This window comes from Myotis lucifugus, unplaced genomic scaffold (genome assembly GCF_000147115.1).
Source record: "Myotis lucifugus unplaced genomic scaffold, Myoluc2.0 scaffold_66, whole genome shotgun sequence".
NCBI classification, from domain to species: Eukaryota; Metazoa; Chordata; class Mammalia; order Chiroptera; family Vespertilionidae; genus Myotis; species Myotis lucifugus.
This window is the reverse complement of record NW_005871114.1, coordinates 14479-34541: the sequence shown is the minus strand read 5'-3', so window position 1 is coordinate 34541 and position 20063 is coordinate 14479. Positions and strand designations below refer to the sequence as shown.

The window sequence follows — 20063 nt, the reverse complement described above, 5'->3', positions numbered from 1 at the left end:
CAGCAAATACACATAAATAAATCTCAGAGAGGTGTGCTGTTGGTGTGCTTAAAGCTGTGAGGTTATTATTATTTCATCTTTTTTTTTTAAGTGAACTACAGTATAGGTATTTTTTTTTAATGTTTTCTTTTTCAGAAAGAGAAAGGGAGAGGGAGAGAAATAGAAACATCAATGATGAGAGAGAATCTGATCTTGAACAGTGAACGCCTGGTTCATAAGGTCCACACTCAACCACTGAGCCACACCGGCTAGGTTTATTTCATCGTTAGACAGCAGAAGTGAAATTATCGAGAGGGCAAAGACACTTTTTATAAAATAATTAATTAAAAATAAATTATCACTGCTTAAAAACCAAAATTTGATTATAATCAACCAATAAAACGCTTTATTTTCTACACACACACACACACACACACACACACACACACAACCCTGAAACTATATTGAACAAGTCTCTTGAGGAAAGCTATTATTATTATTATTATTCTCATCTTACAAATGAGGTAACGGGCACAAAACAATGAAATGACTTGCCCGAGACCACACAGCTCATAGCTGCATATTAAAAACCAGCCAGTGCTTTCCATCAAATGCCACGTCCTATTCTAGGTTACATGTCTTCTGCATGTTTGCATGACCATTCCCAGCATTGTATTTTCATATTTAATAATAATACTACAGTGATGTTTCGAAATGTGCTTGTCTCTATGGCCCTCTGGCTATTTTTCTAGCCTACTCTATAAAACCAGGCTTTCTTCAGCTTCTATTAGGTGGTTTACTTTTATTACTTCCATTTGCCCTCATAATACTTTATGTATCTTTTCTAACTCTGCACCAAAATAAGCAGTTTGATCTGAATTATAATCCTGTTCCGAGTTTTAATTACAAAAATGTATAAATACTGAAGAGAGAGCTACCAACAGATGGGGCAGAGATCTACAATGTGGAAATGCCTTCCAAGCTTTCTTTAGTTTCAGGCAAGTCATGCTATTTGTTCAGTGTTCAAGAACAGCAAATCGAGTGGCATTAAACTAGATGGCTTTAAAGTTATTTCCATTTGGCTTAATGAATCTGTGTGAACAAGCAAGACATAAATTCATAAAACAGAAGAATAATACACAACAACAGTATAGTGATTACCAGAGAGAAAGGGGGTAGGGCAAGATAGAAAAGAGTATAGGGGGGATAAATGGTGATGGAAGGAGACTTGACTTTTTATTAACCAATGTGGCCCCAACAAATTCAATAAAAAAGAAAATAATATAAAATGGAATGATCTTTCAGCATTAAGTGTTTTGCATATATTTACTTAAAAGGGTAAACCCAGTCTCTCAACATAAGGATTATTTCCAAGTGTAATCCAATATTTTTATGGTAAAATCTTATTAAACCTAGGATATAGGTCAGTACTATCTTATTTTCTAGCTGAAACATGGAAAAAAATAAAATCTCCGTACAAGAGAACATAAGTTGGGTTTTCCCCGGGAACTGTCATACATGCTGTACAGGTTTAAATGAGCTCTAGCATCCTAACAGTCACTCTTCTCCCCTACATCTCCCTGGCTTCCATTTCTCAGGATATGCGGTATGTGGAGCTGCTTCTAGATGGTGAGAGGGCAGCAGGGATCTAGAACTGGGATCCAGCCCAGCTTCCCCTCCTGTCTCTGTGGCACACAACCTTTGTGGGCCCTTGTTTCCACGTGTGTGTATAATAAAGGGGCTGGACCTCTTTGTTCACTTCCAGGCTCTGAAATCTTACGTGACTTCCCACTCTGGTACGTCACATACTCCTCTCAACTTGGTATCACCACACTAGCCTCTAACTAGTTCCACAGGAGCGTCACTAGCATGTGAGTGAGGCCTCTTTGGACTCATCTAGGCAGTTGGTCACTTCCTTTCAGTGAGCCCAGAGGACTGGGCACTTGCTGCTATTATGGAACCTAGCACACAGTGTACTTTAAATACTGTTTCCTTATTATTTCTTGGACGTGAGCTTGTCTCTGTGCCTTTCTGCTCACTTACCGTCCTGTAAGCCCACTAGCCGAAGTCCCTGGATGACTCTGTTCTCTAAACTTCAGTTCTCAAGGAACAATGCAAAATGATATTACTATTTATCTTTTGAAGTACATGGTCTCTGCTCCAAAACAAAATACTGCATTTGACAACAAATATTCATTGAGCACCTACTGCATGCCAAGCACCGTGTAAGGGTCTGGAGCTTAGACTATGGACTTTTCTGCATACCGGATGTGCATCTAATCTACAGTACTTAGCACAGCAACTGGCACTTAAGTGACAGCTATTATTAAAACTTAGAGTGCCCCGAGCATGGCTGTGATGAAAAACACTACCCAACGATTTTTTTAAAGTCATTAAATACCCTAACTTTGTTTGCCTTAGCTACATAGCTGCCACAACCCATTAGGGTTTAGAACCTACAGCACTGGAGTAAATCAGGTTTCAGTGTTCCTCTCAGGGGAGCAGGGAATGGGGGAAGGGGAGGGCTGGAGAGCAGAGGAAACGGAATTCCCTACCTTCGAATCACTGGGGAGGGAACTAGAGGAATTCTACAGTACACTGTTTTTTCTTCTAAGTATTGCTATGAGGTCAGCAGTAAGTGGAAGCATCTCCATATTTCAATAGATGCTAAGATGCACATTTTTTCACATTCTAACATCTCTGAAAGCAAGATGTGTTTTCCAAATAGCAATTTAATAAAAGTATTCTAGTTTAATGAGAAGTCCTCTTTCTTTTTAATGATACATAAATCATTCAATGTCTTACAACAGGTAGTGCTTTAGATTTAATGAAATGCAATAGATTTCATCTGTCTGCCCCCTCCCAGTTTATGATTAGAAGAAAGGGGTTTCTTGATACCGTGGAATAAGGTCAGCTGTGCAGCCATGGACACAAATGAGCACCTTGCCATTAGAAATGCCTGTATCGGCACTGTCACACCCTTGTGACTCGACAGCCTGATGTTTATGCACAGTGCGGGCACTTCTGGTTTCTCAGGAAATGTCAAACTGATACAGGTCGTGGCTTCAGGGTGGGTGTGTCAAGGTCCTGAGCTGCCACCCTGACGTCCCACTGAACACTAAGCCTGCCTTGACACTGCAAGTTCGCCGCTTGGACTCACCCCTCCTCCCTCTACACCTGCTAACATCCTCAGGGCCACATGAAAGAAGATGCCCTACAAGATCGCCTCTTCCTATCCTACCTCCATTTCTTGCCTGTCTTGAATATCTCTTGCTTTTAGTGAGACCTGGATTCCTCCCAGGCCAATATTCCTTTATTATTGATGAAACATAACATAAAAATAATTTAGGTAATGGCTTGTAGAGAAAACAGGCAACCTAGCTTCTTGAGACTACAACTCGTGACCCCAATAGGCAAAGTCTGAGTTGGATGGAGCCTGCCAGATTGGATCATTCTAACCTCAGAAGAGAAGTGCCTTATTTTCTCTAAAGCTTCAATTATTTCCCAACTCTTGAAGATATATGGCCCTACAATATATTTCCTTTTGCTTCCACATATTTACTCTTTCCCTCTCTTTTGCCTCCTACCCACCCATCTATCTTCAAATAAGGACTGACACCCTGATTTACAAAGTAAGCACATAAGGCTCCCGGCCAAGATGGCGAAGTAGATAAACACTGTGCTCACCTCCCCCTATGACTACATCACAATTACTACCAGATTATGGAACAATCACCCTTAAAAACCATAGAAAGACGAGCCAAACAGAACTCCTATAACTAAGGATATGAAGAAGCCGCATCGAGACTGGTAGGAGGGGTAGAGACACAAATGAACTGGCCCTACACTCACAAGTGGCTGTTGAGAATTGGGAGGGATATCTTGGCTGTGCAAGTCCCCACTGAAGAAATAGGTCCCAGGCCCATACTGGGCTGAGGCATCAGTGGCTATGAAAATCAGCAGGGACTTAGTCCTGGTGAGATGAAGGGCTGCTGTATACCCATCCTCCTAAAGGTCCTGAGCACAGACTCACTCACTCACAAACACTTGCCCTAAGCTCCAGTGAAGGGACAGCAGATTGCAGGCACAGGCAGGCACCCAGCCTGAGTCTCTTAGCCTGATAACACCACTCTCACCCCACCCTGGTGATTCCCTGCCCCCCGCAATCCATGTGGAGCCTCTTTCAGAGGCTAACCTACACAAGAAGTCAGCCTGGGCCAGTGCTTTGAGCTTTCCTGAAATCTCTCCAAGGCTCACAAAGCCAAAACAAGCAGCAACTGGCTGTAACTCCTGCTAAGTGGCCCCCAGTCCAGCCTGGGGAAGCAGCCTCAGTTCACAGCATAACCACTCCTAGATGCCTCCAAGCCCAGCACAGGCAGCTCCCAACCAAAGATCACTTTGTAGCTCCTACCATAACTAATGCCCCGGCCAGACACAGGCAGTGGTGACCTTGGCCTGCACCAGAAACCTCCCCCCAAGAGGTCCCAGAATGAACACACCCAGTGGCCAGCTCCAGACCACACCAGGAACACCACCTGATTAGTGCCACAAATGACACACCCAAAGGGCGAACTCAGCAAGCACCTGAGGCCTGCTAAAACAAATAGTGTTCTGTGGGGTGATCCCTTACAGAACAGTTTGTCTGCTAAAGTCACAGCCAGTCCTCACAGCCAGTCAGCTTGAGGGTCAAGCCCACCACTGAGGTGCCAACAGAATATAAAAGCTCAATGACAGCAGGAGGACACACACAAACCACACAAGGGACACCTCTGGAACACCCAGCTCAGGTGAACAGGAAGATTGGGCCACTGGGCTCCACCGGACACCTACTATATGAGGCTATTCTGACAAGACCGACAGCTGATCTACGTAATACATAAAAACAAATAGAGAGGCAGCCAAAATGAGGAAACAAAGAAACACCCCAAGTGAAAGAACAGAACAAAACTCGGAAAGAAGTATGTAAAATGGAGGAAAGCAGTTTATCAGATGCAGAATTCAAAAAGTTGGTTATAAGGATGCTCAATTAAGTTAGGGAGAAAATAGACTATCTACATGAGAATTTCAACAAAGAGAGGAAACATTAAAAAGAAGATAGAGCCCAGCCGGTGTCAACCTATGAGCCAGGAGAGCACAGTTAGATTCCCGGCCAGGGCATATGCCCAGGTTGCGGGCTCAATCCCCAGTGTGGGGCATGTAGGAGGCAGCCAATCAATGATTCTCTCTCATTGATGTTTCTATCTCTCTCTCCCTCTCCCTTCCTCTCTGAAAACAATAAAAATATTTTTTAAAAGGAGATAGAAAACATTAAAAAAAAAAGTCAGAAATGAAGACTACAATAACGGAAATGAACAATACATTAGATGAAATCAATAGCAGACTACAGGAAGCAGAGGCTCGCATCAGTGATTTGGAAGACAAGGTAGAGAAAAACACCCAATTGGAACAGCAAAAGGAAAAAAGAATTTTAAAAACTGAGGATAGTTTAAGGGACCTCAGGGACAATGTCAAGCATAATAACATTCGCATCATACAGGTACCTCAAGCAGAAGAGCAAGGTGAAAAAGGAGGAGGAAGAGGAAGAAGAGGAGGAGGAGGAGGAGGAGAAAGAGAAGAAGAAAGGAGAGATAAAAATATGACTAAGAAAATATCCAAAGAAAAAAATTCTTATTGACAAAGGCAAATACATAATAAAAGCAGTGGATCAACCAACACTAAACTTAGTACAAAGGGTAAAAGGCAAAAGTAGGATCATCATGTGTAATTACAACAGCAAATTAAGGGATACACACAAACACACAAAAGAAGTAAAGAAACAATGACAAAAACATAAAGATGGAGAGGGAGAGTTAAGGGACCATCAACTTAAAACAGACTGTTATAAACATAGCTTGGTATATATGAAGCCCATAGTAACCACAGACCAAAACTATATAAGACATATACAAGAAATAAAATGAAAGGAATCCAAACACAACACAGCACAATAGAGAGTCAACAACATACAAGAGAGCAAGAAAATAAGACAGGAACAGAGAACTACAAAAATAATAGAAAATAATTAATAAAATGGCAATAACTACATACCTATCAATAATTACTTTAAATTTAAATGGATCAAGAGCTCCAGTCAAGACAAATGGACATATATACAATGGAATATTACTTGGCCATAAAAAAGAATGAAGTGTTACAATTTTAACAACATGGATGGACCTAGAGCAGTGATGGCGAACCTTTTGAGCTCGGCGTGCCAGCATTTTGAAAAACCCTAACTTAACTCTGGTGCCATGTCACATATAGAAATTTTTTGATATTTGCAACCATAGTAAAACAAAGACTTATATTTTTTTAATTTATTTTATATATTTAAATGCCATTTAACAGAGAAAAATCAACCAAAAAAATAAGTTTGCGTGTCACCTCTGACACGCGTGTCATAGGTTCGCCATCACTGACCTAGAGGGTACTATGCTAAGTGAAATAAGTCAGAGAAAGACAAATACCATATGATTTCACTTACACATGGAATCTAAAGAATAATATAAATGAGCAAACAAACCAGAAACAGATTCATAGATACAGAGAACATTTTGATGGTTGCCAGATGGTAGGAGGTTGGGGGGCTGTGTGAAAAAGGTAAAGGGATTAAGAAGTACAAACTGGCAGTTACAAAACAGTTATGAGGCTATAAAGTACAGCCTAGGAAATACAGCTGATAATATTGTAATAACTATACATGGTGTTGGGTACTGGGGGAATCACTTTGTAAGTTATATAAATGTCTAACCACTATGCTATACAGCTGAAACTAGTACAATATTGAATGTCAACTGTAATTGAAAAACAACAAAAACATTTAATTAAAAAAGAGTAAACACATGAAAACTTTGTTCAACTCTGTGTCCCCCTCAGCTATCGTTAAATCTCTTTGATTCTTTTTGTGAAAAGGTCTTAAAAGATTGGTCTTCAGGCCCTCCCTCTATGACCTCAACCCCCATCCTTTGCAATTAATTCTGTATCATCACTATTTCAGTAATATTGTCTTTTTAGTCAATTAATAACCTCCTCAACAAATCCAATGGTGTTACCTTTGATTTTTCCATGGCATTTGAAAGTGTTGGCCATTCTCTCTTACTTTCAGTTCTGTTTTTCTCCTGACACCCTCAAATAATATTGCTCTCTTACCGGCCTCCCTCCTCCACCTGCCCCCAAGCAGTAGGTAACTCCTAGGCTCAGTTCTTAGACCCACACTCTCTCCCTAGTCGTTCCTCTCCTTGGAGAAGTCATCTATTCACAGTTTCAGTGACTACTTTTAAGAGGATGACTCACCATGTGCAGGTCCAGCTCTGACTTATTCCCCAGGCTCCCTCCTGGTTTCTAAGATTTCAATACTTTAGTTCTTCACCCAACTGTGTTCTTCTTTGTCATCACAACTCTGTATCTTTGCTTAAATAGTTTCCCTAACCAGGAATGGTCTCCCTGTTTCTCTCTGCCTATTTCAACCCCCATTACTTCTTTAAGCTTTAGCTCAAGTTCAAACATCTTCCTAAAGTCTTTTCCAATAACTCAGTTTGTAAAACTGAGCTCTGCCCCCTTCTAATTGCCCATAGCAGTTACTGTCTATGTTATATACTTGTGTACTTTATCTAATTATTCATATTTTTCCCTTTTGTCTCTTTAATTATCTGTAAATGCCTATGTGTATGTGTATGTGTATGTGTGGAGCGGGGAGGGAGTTAGGTATCCTTTTTAGGTTATCCCCAGTGCTTGGTACAGTGCTAAGTATAATAACAAGTTAATGAATGCTTATTGAACTGAATTCAGAGGGGATGTGGGATCAATGTGCAGGTCTGATGGTGGTGGTGATGATGATGATGATGATTGCTAGTTCATGTTTATTTAGCATGTACTATGTGCAAGATTTTATTGCACTACTATTCCAATTACTTGTTTTTCTATAAACTCACTTAAGTTTCATAATACTATCATGTAGGTATATTATCTGGTTTTATTGATGAGGAAACTGCAGCACAGGAAGATGAAATAATTTAAACAGGTGTAGGATGGTCCTAAACACCTAAGACATTTAGTGTCCCAAGTCTTTGCCTTCTAAACATGAGTAGTCCCCTGCACCCTGCCATTGTGAAAACCAAAAGATACCTTCACCCACTTCAAAATGCCAGGGCTGGTCTGGGCTAGACAAATGCCAGCCCCCTCCCCTCCCCCCTCCCCCCCGCAAACACACACACACACACACACACACACACACACACACACACACACACACAGGAGCCTACTACATACCAACTGGCACCATCAGTAGTCCCTGTAGCTATGATTTAAACTAGATGACCCCATCCCAGACTTCACGACTGCCGTTGGACCAGGCATGTGTACCTAATCAATGAGTGGTTAATTATTATGGTGAAGCCTAACTAAGAAATTCAAGCTGAGTCAATTACACTTGCTCTCCTGGGAATTTGAATAAAGAACTATCAAGCAGATCAGATAGGAAGAGAAGCAGAAACTGCAAGAATGCCCCAACAGAGTATTGGGACAACTATGGTTATGTGTAATCTAAAGTGAAATGGGAGTGGAAAATATGAGACTACGGGGAAAGGGAACTCAGCAGAAAGCAGTCACAGCTGGAGGCCAGAGAAGCCTGGCAGATGTTCACAACTGTCTGGGGCTGGGAAGACAGAGTTTGAAATTCGAGTTCCCCAAGTTAGGAGGTTCAGTAAACACTTCAAATTTTCCACCAAGACCTCAGAAGAGCTGCACCATTGAGTACGCATCACTGCCCAGGGCCAGGGGTCACACCCTAGGACTAAGGACAAAACCCTAACAGACATGCACTAACAGTGTCAAAATGGAGGCCTCCAGGGAAGAATGAACTGAACTGACAGGACAGGTGAAGGAAAAGACAAATCCTGGTAGAACAGACCTGGTCTCTAGCCCGGAGGCAGGCTGGGGTCAGCCACAAAACAGCTCTTTGTTTCTCAGGTGGAGTAAGGGGGAGAGTGAGAGAGGAGGAAGGGACAGGGCATTCCACTTGGGTAATTATACCTGCAAACAGGGTTGGAGGGCAGCTGCCCAGTGGGGGCTCACTGAGGCACTTGGGAGGGGACCATGCAAGGACAGGGGCAACTTGTAAGTGGAAAGGAAAAGACAAAAGGTGGGTCATGAAAGACAAAGAAGTCATAATTTATGAGTACCTGCTATGTTCCAGACTATGATTAAGAGTTTTATTCAGATGATCTCATCATGAGACAGTATTATTTCTTTATTTTACAAATAAAGAATCCAAAACTCAGAGAGGTTCAGTAGTCCCCATCTAAAGTTACACTATTAGTAAATGGTAGAGCTAGGATTTGAACACCAGGTAGGCAACAGACTCCAACACTGGCTTCCTCTCCGTAATGATGTGTTGTGACTGTGTAAGGTCAGGCAGGGCAGTGGCGCATGTGCTGTAAGACCACTAGCAGAGAATGATAGAGAGCACACAGATTCTGGTAAAAAACAAGAGTTTGTTACAGGTTAAAGAAGATAAAGGTATAAAAAGGAGTGTGGCCCTAGCTGGTTTGACTCAGTGGATAGAGAGTCGGCCTGCGGAATGAAGGGTCCCAGGTTCGATTCCAGTCAAGGGCAAATGCCTGGGTTGCAGGCTCAATCCCCAATAGGGGGTGTGCAGGAGGCAGCTGATCAATGATTCTCTCTCATCATTGATGTTTCTATTTCTCCCTCTCCCTTCCTCTCTGAAATCAATATAGTTAAATATTGTGTCAAGTGAGCTAAATATGAACATATATCAAAAGTTAAGTCCTCAAATACAAAGAGAGACAATTGCAAAAATAGAAATGATCGAGGTGGAACTGAGCTAGTTTCGGAGAGATCATAGGCCACTTTGCAACACTCGAGAGGAGGGCTTGACTCCGAAGTCAAACAATAAACACACTTTGATTACAGTTAGGAGGCTTAATACAATAAGGAACTAAAGATAGGAAACAAAGTTCATCTAAGAAACAGCTGTGGAGGAAGGGAATAGGAAAGACACAGAAACCAACACCAGGAATCATAGAATCAGACTTTCCTTTGAGCTGGAAGTAATTTGAAAGTCTTCCAATCCCTATCATTTCAGAGCAAAAATGCACCTAAAAAAAATGGCTAAATACCTGGCCTCCCAACTAAAGCCAGGTTTGGTTTCACTTTTATCTGTATAAATAAAGACAGAGAGCCTGCTTTGTCCACAATGGTGCCCTGGAAATTCAAGTTAAGTCAAGACTATGTTAGGAGACCATGGGATAAACCACTGGCCGTTCCAGGGACCTAGCTTTTCAGTCTTCGATGGACCCTACCACCAGTCTAACCAGCGAGCCTATTCTGCAGGAAACTTAGAAGAGAAACTTTCCACTGAGGAGAAAGGTATGAGATGGATTTCTCAGATGGTTCACAGTTTCTGATTCTAACCCTTATCCCCTGGTCATTACCAGGACTACCCCAAATTGGCCAGAAAGTCTGCTTAGCATGAGGGTAACATACATCATCAAAGTAAAGGTCTATCAGGGAGTCCAGTAATTGCAAAACCAACAACAGCAAAAATAAATAAATAAAAATTAACATAGTTCATTTCCAAGAACTGGAAGAAAGAAGACAAACTGGCAAGAAAGAAATAACCTCTACATAGTAAGACTCTTAATGTCCCCATTTTACAGATACCTTCGTTTAAGGCTCAGGGAGATGAAATAATTTGAATACCTAACTTGTACAAAGCAAAGAAGAATATAAACAATCTTCTGAATTCCACAGGAGTTTTAGTGCTCATCATTCACTTAAGATTCCTGAATGTCAAGGAACGAATAATCTATAAAACAAAGTTGTCTTCTTTCCCACCAATGTCTAAAGAAGTGCAGAGATTCAGAGAAAGAACATGTCAGAAAAGTAAATTTGTGCTTGGTGCCTATTAATGCATTTGCCATCCCCATGAGACAAAAATCGTAAAGTAAGGATGGAAAGATATTTGGGATTAGAGATGAACTGACAAAACCAAGTAGAGTAAAGGAAAGTTCCTATGAGAGCACTGTCTGATTTAAAGCCATGTTACATGTCTATAGCACTACATAAATTCTTGCTCTAAAGGGGAGGGTGGGGGTAAGGGGGAGAGACCAACCAAAAAACTTGTATGCATGCATATAAGCCTAACCAATGGACACAGACACCAGAGGGTGAGGGCATGAGTGGGGGGTGGGGGGGAGGGCAATGGGGGGATAAGGACACATATGCAATACCTTAATCAATAGAGAAAAAAAAATTTTTAAAAAAGTGCCTCCCAAAGGAATTAAATCTCTAAGGTTGCTCCCACTCAAGATACACTTAAGAACTCTGGAAGCCCAGGTTCCTTAAGCACACAAGTGTCCTTGTTATAACCACCCCTTTTCATCTATTTTCATGCTTTATATACTTCTAAGAAGACTGCGTTCTTACCTTGGGTTCTCTTCCTGTTTTGCACAAATTCTGAGCGTCTCAGGGTGCTGGGTGCTGTGCGACGGAAGCAACTATTCCTTTTCCAAGTTTCTGGGCCATTTAAATTTCTCTCTTCCTCTAAGTGCTGGGTATTATTCTCTAATGGGGAGCCCTGAGGAATGCCACAGTGATGTTCTCCTTGGCTTCCCCTAGTCTGTGGATTCCACAGCATATCCGGGGCGATCCTTCTGCTCACAGATGCCATCATTCCCGGTCTGTCAATGCCATTATACTCCAAATTCTTCATCTGATGCAGGGGCTCTGTTCCCCTGTAATTCCCAAGTTCATACTCACAGTTTTCAAATAAAGAATCATCGACTTTATTTTCTGTCTCAGAATTACTCTGATCCAGGGCATGAGTCTTTGCTTTGGGGTAGATTTTATCATTTTGATAAACATTCCTGTCCCCTTCATAGTATTTGACAAATTCCTTACCTTCATTGACACCATTCAAATCCACAGACTGAGCATTAGTATAATTCCCAGCAACATGATATAAATCGTTGAGGTCACTGTAATAAATATCAGTTTCTTTACAATCCTCAAGATTATAATTAAAATTCCTGTGGTCCTTATACCAGTTTTGAGATTGACCAAAATCCCCCAAAGAGTCCTCCAAACCCCTGTAGCCAGTCCATTGGTCAGTTTCTTTAGAGTCCTGGGGCCTGTCATTCAGATTCTTACAATGTATGTAGCCGTTTGTCTCTCCATATCCCCCAGCTTTCCAGGTTACATCTGGGCTTCCAGTTCCAGGGCTCAGGTTTCCATAATCTACATTTTCTGATTTCCAATAACCATCACAGCCTCGAGTTCCACTTGTGTGGTGCATATAGTCCTTTCCACTTCCTTTTGCTTCCTCGTAGTCCATATAGCTTGCTTCACTCTGCTCAAAATCCCAGTATCCACAATGCCTTTTTCTGTAGGGCCGATTCCGCCTGGTGGTCTGGTACCTGGAATCCAAGTCATCTTCTCTGTAACGCCCATCCGGCACTGTGAGGTCCCTTTTCTGTAGACTCCTGCAATCTTCGTACTCCCAGCTGGAGCCCCAGTGCCCCTTCTTCTCCGTTTCTCTTTCTTTCCTAACCTCATGGGTTTCACACATGTTCAGGGCGCTTAAAGACACAAGTTTCCCTTCTCTCTTCCATGGGCCTGGGTTGGGCTGAAACGTGGACAGGTAGTTTAGCCTAAGGCTGTAGCTGTCCTTCTCAAAATGTCTCCCAAAGCTGTAGAGTCACTCTTCTTGCTGCTCCAGTTGGAGCACGGAGACATGTGGAGTTATTTCAACCTCGGGATCCAATCGGTGAGCGGCTATATCTTTCCCCACGGAGAGCAGGGGATAATTAGTAACTAGCGTTCATGTGATTGGAGTTGGCAGCCTTGTTTGGTGTTTCCCTCAAGCTGGTCAAACTGGCTCGGCTACTTTATGAACTAGAAGCATTCTCCTGCTCCAAAGGTTTTGCAGAAAAAGCAGTGGGAAAGAGAAACAGCCCCCTTTAAGAGCCCCAGGTAAGGTCATATATCAGTCTCATCTGCCTCTTTAATCCTTTAGTAATCAAGCAGGGGTATGAATACACGCTTTCATGCGCAGCTCAAATTGGACCTCAACCTCTGCCCTCCCAGTTCAGCTTTCTAATCCTGGGACATCTGAAACTCTGGGACTCCCTTCCCTTTAACTAGAGGCAGAACCCTTCCTCCTTTGAGAGCTCTGTTTTATGGGATTCAAGTTACCAACCAGTTAGTTTACACTCAAATCACAAGCTGTTGAAGCTCCTGCCTGCCAACACACTGGACATCCCACTGAAGGAAGAACAAGCACTCCCTTTTACTCGGATCTGTGGTTTGGGTAATTTTATAGTGTGACACTCTTAGCCAGAAGAAGACAGTTATGTATGCTCACACTTTCCTTGATACTTGTCATGCCAGAGAAGCATCAAAAGCACACATTTCCCAAATCTCTTTTCCAACTAATTCATACAACATATTTACGACTGGGATGGAGACTGAGACTAGAAGTCAGAAAGTGGGGTACAAAAATACTTATTTGACTTTCATCAACATTAGAGAGATGCCTAATATGTGTGAGGCAGTGCGGAAGAGAAAAGGATGGCCTCGTTAGTCCATGCCTCTTAGAATGCAGGAGCAACACACCATAAAGTAAGACTCAATGTGATAAGTGCTGTAATAAACACCAACGGCAAAGGCAACAAAGCAAAGTCCCGGATGGGCCAACTGGAGGGTGTTCATGGAAGTGGTGGCCTTTGAACAGTGCCTTCTATCATAAGCAGGATTTCCATAGACTTTCTACATACGGAGAACCAGGAAATGGGAAACAGTTTGAAGGCCGTATGTGGAAAAAGTAATAGGAGATAAGGACGGAGGGGTAGGCTACGATAGATCCCAAGGGACCTGAATGCCATCTGTTCCATTCCATGGATAATGAAGAGTCATGGAAGCTTTCTGAGTAGGAGAGTAACATGCTAAGAGACAGTTGTCATTAATAAGATTATTCTTTTAGCTACCTGGTCATGTCTAGGAATGATTCCTTGAACTTTTACCTAATCCCTATTTGTAAAATAATATAAAGCATGCTGAGGAGACCAGGGTTATATGCTCTGTCAATAATTAGATGTTCACCCTTGGGTAACCCATTCATTCTCTCTGGGACTCAATCACCGATCTATAAAATGAGCAGTGGCATCAATGATGCTCCTCATTCCTTCAGTTTTAAAAATCTATGGTTCATGTTCCTCACAACTTCCTTGTACTTTCCTCAAATACGTACTGTTCTATTAGTCACGCCTTTTGGATTCTCTACTAACAGTTACTGAATGAACCTGCAGATTGTCAAATCTTCTGATTTTCTTTCAAAGTCTTTTTGTTCATTTGTTCTGTTCCTTTACACCTTTCAAACCAACAGCAGTAGCAGCAACAGCTTCCATGCTGTGAGTGCATATTATGTGCTAAGGTCAGGGCTGCAGCTTGGAGGTTGAAATGAATTTTCTTTGATCTTCTCCACCCTGCATAAAGGGTCTCATATTATCCTTATTTTACCTCAGCTAAAGAATCTTTGGGAGTTTGAATAACCTGCCCAAGATCATAAAATCTAACACAAGGTAGGGCCACAATTTGAATCCAGATCTATTTGACTTCATGGCCCTAGCCTAGACCAACCATGTCAAACTCAAAGGATAACACGGGCCAAATAAACGAGGCATGTGGCTGGCCTGTGGGCCTGCAAGTTTGACATGCTTGCCCTAGACCAGTATAGTAAAACCTTAATTTTCCTTAAGACAAGTAAACAAATAAACTCTATCATGGGCCATTATTTCTGAGGCAAGTTTGCCACACCCCTGCCTCTCTTGATTCCTCATCACCCAACCACAAGGAGCACCTAGAGCAGTGATGGCGAACCTTTTGAGCTCGGCGTGTCAGCATTTTGAAAAACCCTAACTTAACTCTGGTGCCGTGTCACATATAGAAATTTTTTTATCTTTGCAACCATAGTAAAACAAAGACTTATATTTTTGATATTTATTTTATATATTTAAATGCCATTTAACAAAGAAAAATCAACCAAAAAAATGAGTTCGCGTGTCACCTCTGACACGCGTGTCATAGGTTCGCCATCACTGACCTAGACCTACACAGTAACAAAGACTCATCATCTAAAACCTATTGCCTAACCCCAATAAAGATTTTTGTTTGGTTCACCAAACCAATAGGATGGCAACATCATTTGAGAGGACAGCTTTTGCCATGAGTTATACAGAGTAACAGTATAAGCTCAATTTCTGCTAATAATCAACTTGTGGCTACGTTTCACTTCTCTGGCTATCAGTTTTCTTACACGTGAAATGAGAAAGCTAACAGTTTCTCTGCCATTTTAGATCTAAAATTCTATGGTCTTACTTATTTCTGGATATAGAGTACAAGTAACGATTAATTTTTCCCTGTTATGGAAAACGAAGTTCCCTATAGCAATTTAGTATCTTTGATAAAGCTAGCATGATAAGAAACACACCTAGTAAATCAACAATGAGAAGAGATAAAAAGAGAGGATAAATTATAGGTAAGGAAGGACGGTGGTTATAAAATGACCAAGCAGAAGAAATTACATGAAGCTAAAAGAAATGATCTTTGGTTAAGTGGAGAGCGAATAGCTGGTTACAATACAGAATACCGCCCCCGCCCCCTTTCCTTTTCTAAATCCTGTTGCCAGAGTCGCATAAAGATGTAAATTGCTCAGCTTTACCACCACATTACTAAAACCCAGAACTAATCAAAAGCTGTGGATGGATTGCTATTTTCATGTGACAAATCTTGTGTGCAAAGCGATGTGGCCTGAGAGAAAGGAGAGAATAACTTTTCTACTTTCCTCAATCCCCGTACTACTGGTGACATTCAACCTTGTAGACCGTCAGCTCTCCCTTGACACCCCCCACCCTTTTCAAAGGCCCCAAAGCGGCACTCCACCCTGATGTTTGTTGTTTGTTACTTGAGGGTAGGTGTGGATAATGACTATCGATGAGACTCCCAGAATGGACAGAATCCCTGCTGTAAATAGTGCTAGAAGCAGCAGGATTTAGAGGGAGAGAGAAAGGAGGGAGGAAGGAGAGGGAAGGTTAAGGAAGAAAAGGGAGGCGATAGTAAACCAGCAAGGACAGGTAATTCCCTAAATTCTTGTTAATGTCTCTGTAACTGCCTGAGGGGGTTAAAGCTAGTCACCCCAAGATGTGCTTCGGTGTGTGGATTCTTTTGAGCTAAAGTCAACTGTAGCTGAGGGCTCAGGAAAAACTTCCGCATCAGAGGTAACCTCTTTTGTCTCCAGAGAAGGACAAATTTCTATTCACTTAACAACTGTTCTTATCATTCTCCTCTTATCATTCTTCGATGACCCTCTGAAGCCCTTAAGGGACCTTACCCCATCCCTAGCTCACAATGCACCCATGTTCCCTTTCTGTCTCTGACTCTCTCATGGATGTGGGGTTCCCATACACACAGGGTGGGGTGAAAGCAGGTTTACAGTTGTGAGCATTAAATTTGGTTATTTTCTCTTGCTAATCTGTCACATATCTATTTGATCATTAGGCCAGAGGAAAGAACCCTGAGGGCAGTTTCTCCTCCCTCACTCCCATGACCTTCCTCCAATCTGATGATCCATCCTCCTCACTTTCTAAGACTCTCTAAGACTGTGATTCCTAGAGGTCTTGCTATTTTCCAGAGAATGCAAGTATCTCTCACCTTACCTGGGCTACTTTACAGCCAGGGGGCACCTAGGTACTGGATGTGTTCTGTGAAATACATCCTCGGGTGATTTTGTCCTTGTGTGAACATCATACAGTGCACTGACACAAACCTCGATGGTACAGCTACTGCTGTAATTGTATGCGCCATAGTTTTATATATGACTGGCGGCCCAGTAGGTTTGTTTATACCAGCAAAGCCCTGACAGTGGGCTATTCTTTTTGTAATGCAAGTGCCTGACTTAAGCTTTGATTGCTGAGGCATCCACTTCAAAGAAGCATCCACTCCAAAGACAGCCATCTGGAATAAACACAGGGCCAGCCACAGAGGAGATCAAGACTCAGGCCACCTCTCCCACCGAGACCCCTTTGTTTTAGAGATCTTGGTTGATTTGATAACTGACACTTTGGTCCACTTGTTTTCTCTTCCTGCAATTTAAATTCTCACCAATAAACAGTGAGCCTGCAGAGCCCTAAGTGCCCTCCCTGCCCCCCGCACCCCCACCCCCATAAAAGCAGATCCCTAGGCCAACTTTCTCTCTCGCCTCCACCTCTGTGTGCTCACTGGTATGCACCCAGGGCATGTACCCTGATCAGAAATCAAACCACTGACCTCTTGGTTCATGGGTTGATGCTCAACCACTGAGCCACACCAGCCAGCCTCTATACTTTTTTTTTTTAGTAATCTTACTAAAAGTCATGGTTTTAAATAATGTCTATGTGCTGTCAACATTTATGTCTATGTGCTGTCAAAATTTATTTGTCCCAAATTTATGTCTCTAGCCCTAACCTCTCCCCTGAACTCTGGGCCTATATATCAAACTGTCTAATCAATACTTCTACCTGGATGTCTTATGAGCAACCCAATATAATCAAAACTGAGCTGTCCCACCTCCTCCACCAAACAATATCTCCTGCAGTTCTTGATATTAATTGAGAAATTACTGGAAACTCCAATCCTTCCAGTTGATCATCCTCAGGGTCATTATTATATACAGTATGTGTATGCATATATATATCCCCTATATAATAAAAGGCTAATATGCAAATAGACCAAACGGGGGAACAACCAGAACAACCAAACAACCGGTCGCTATGACGTGCGCTGACCACCAGGGGGTGTGCGTGGAATATGGCGGGCGTTGGCTGCTGTAAGATGATGAAGCAGGTGAGCAGGGGCGCCAGACCAAGGCGGAGCGCTGGTCACTGTCATCAGGGAGAGCCTCTGGTAGTTACTGAAAATTCTTTGCTCCCGTGCACCCGGTGCTTGCACCTGTTTGCCAGCGCCAGCCCCGCTCGCACCCGCTGCCGGTGCCTTGGCGCCCATCCGCAGGTGTGAGCGGCGGCTGACAGCCCCAATCACCCCTCAGGGCTTCTCCACCTCCCCGTTCCTGAGGGGAGATAGGGGGCCAGCAGCCGCCTCTCGCACCCGCAGCCGGTGACAGCCCCACTCGTACCCACTGCCAGTGCCAGAGCTGCCACTTGCACCCACTGCCAGTGCTGGCCCCGCTTGCACCCGCTGCCAGTGCCCGGCGCCGATCCTGATCACTTGGCGCCATCAGTGGGTGCGAGTGGCGGCTGCTGGCCCTGATCGCCCCTGAGGGCTTCTCCACCTCCCCCTGCTCCTGAGGGGCAATTGGGGGAGCAGCTGCCGCTCGCACCTGCTGACAGAGCCGGCCCCAATCCCTCCGAGACTTCAGTGGGTGCAAGTGGGCCCAGCATCGTCAGCACATGGGAGCAGCAGTGGCGGAAGCAGGGCTGCCAGCAGACAGGGGACAGGGGGCCATGGCGGGAGGAGCCAGGCGGGGCTCGGAGGATGGGCCAAGACTCGCCTCTGTGCCTACTGCAGCCTCACGGCCCACAGTTCCTTTCAAGAATTTGTGCACTGGGCCCCTAGTATATAATAAAAGCCTAAGCAACCGTTAAGGCAGACCAACCAGAATGACCAGTCACTATGATGCGCACTGACCACCAGGGGGCAGACGCTCAACACAGGAGCTGCCCCCTGGTGATCAGTTCGCTCCCACAGGGGGAGCGTCTCTCAGTCAGAAGCCGGGCTCATGGCTGGCGAGTGCAGCGGTGGTGGTGGGAGCCTCTTCCGCCTCTGCGGCAGTGCTAAGGAGCAGCAAGCAGGAGGGCAGTAAGGAGTGAGGGGTCCTGGACTGCGAGAGGGCACAGGCCAGGCTGAGGGACCCCGCCCCCAGTACACAAATTTTGTGCACCAGGCCTCTAGTATATATATAAAATTGATTTGAGAGAGGAGGGGAGAAGGAGAGAGAGAGAGATAGAAACATCAATGAGAGAGAATCATTGATCAGCTGCCTTCCACAAGCTCCACACTGGGGATCAAGCCTGCAACCCAGGCATATGCCCAGGAATGGAAGCTCGACCTCCTGGTTCATAAGTCAACGCTCAACCACTAAGCCATGCCAACCAGCCCTCAGGGTCATTCTGGACTTCTTTTTCCCTCTGATACCTCATGTCTAATCCACCAGCAAGTCCTACTGGCTCTTAAAATAGACCTAGAGCTGAGCACTTCTCATCATCTCTCCTCTGCCATCATCTCTTGCCTGGATCACTGCAGTAGCCTCCTAGCTGGTCTCTCGTCTATTAGCAACACTGCAGCCAGAGTAACTCTGTAAAGTTGTAAGTCAGATCATATCACTCCACTGCTCCCAGCCTTCCCAAGACTTCTCATTTTACCCAAATGCTGTACTAACAAAGCCCATGCCTTTGCTCTAGCTGAATTGGCCTCCTTGCTATTCCTCCAACACCAGACACGCTCTTGTACTTATCCTGTCCCATCTGCCTGGAACAATCGCCCCCCCCCACCGCCCGCCCAAAAAAATGGCTTGGCTGGCTCCCTACAGTCAGATCTTCCCTAAAATGTCACTTTTCAGTGAGGTCTCCCGATAATTTTGCCTTCTAATACTAGTACATACACAGCTTTACTTCTTGTTTCTCTCTCCCCATGAGGGCAAAGATCGCTGCTGTAACTTCAGAACACTGTCTGGAATATAGCAGGAGCAAAACAATATTTGTTGAATAAATGACTGCCCCTGAGTTTTTAGTCTTTGGGTCTCGCTACATCTGGTAGAAGGAGGCAGCACGCTCAGATATGGGCCTGGTGGCATGAATGCTGTGGCTGAGGGGTCCCATGCAAGCAAGAGACGGGTCCTTTCACTAGGCACTGCAAAACCTCTGTGAAATCTGAAACCGATACTTGAAGTCCCTGGATCTTTTCCAATGTCTCCACCTCTTGGCCTGGAGCTGAGGGTAAGAAAATGTTCTGAAGCCATGCTACAAACTTCAAAGAAT

The 20063-nt window shown here is 43.6% G+C and overlaps 1 protein-coding gene across 1 annotated transcript in view; it reads right to left on the bottom strand.

The window, feature by feature from the left end:
• LOC102420333 (dynamin-binding protein-like) overlaps window positions 1-7134 on the bottom strand; it is a 40155-nt gene extending 33021 nt beyond the window's left edge. The window contains 1 exon segment of the mRNA XM_023754839.1: window positions 7071-7134. Within this exon segment, the coding sequence (XP_023610607.1) occupies window positions 7071-7107 (37 nt within the window). The 5' untranslated portion in view covers window positions 7108-7134.
• Window positions 7135-20063: the final 12929 nt, after the last annotated feature.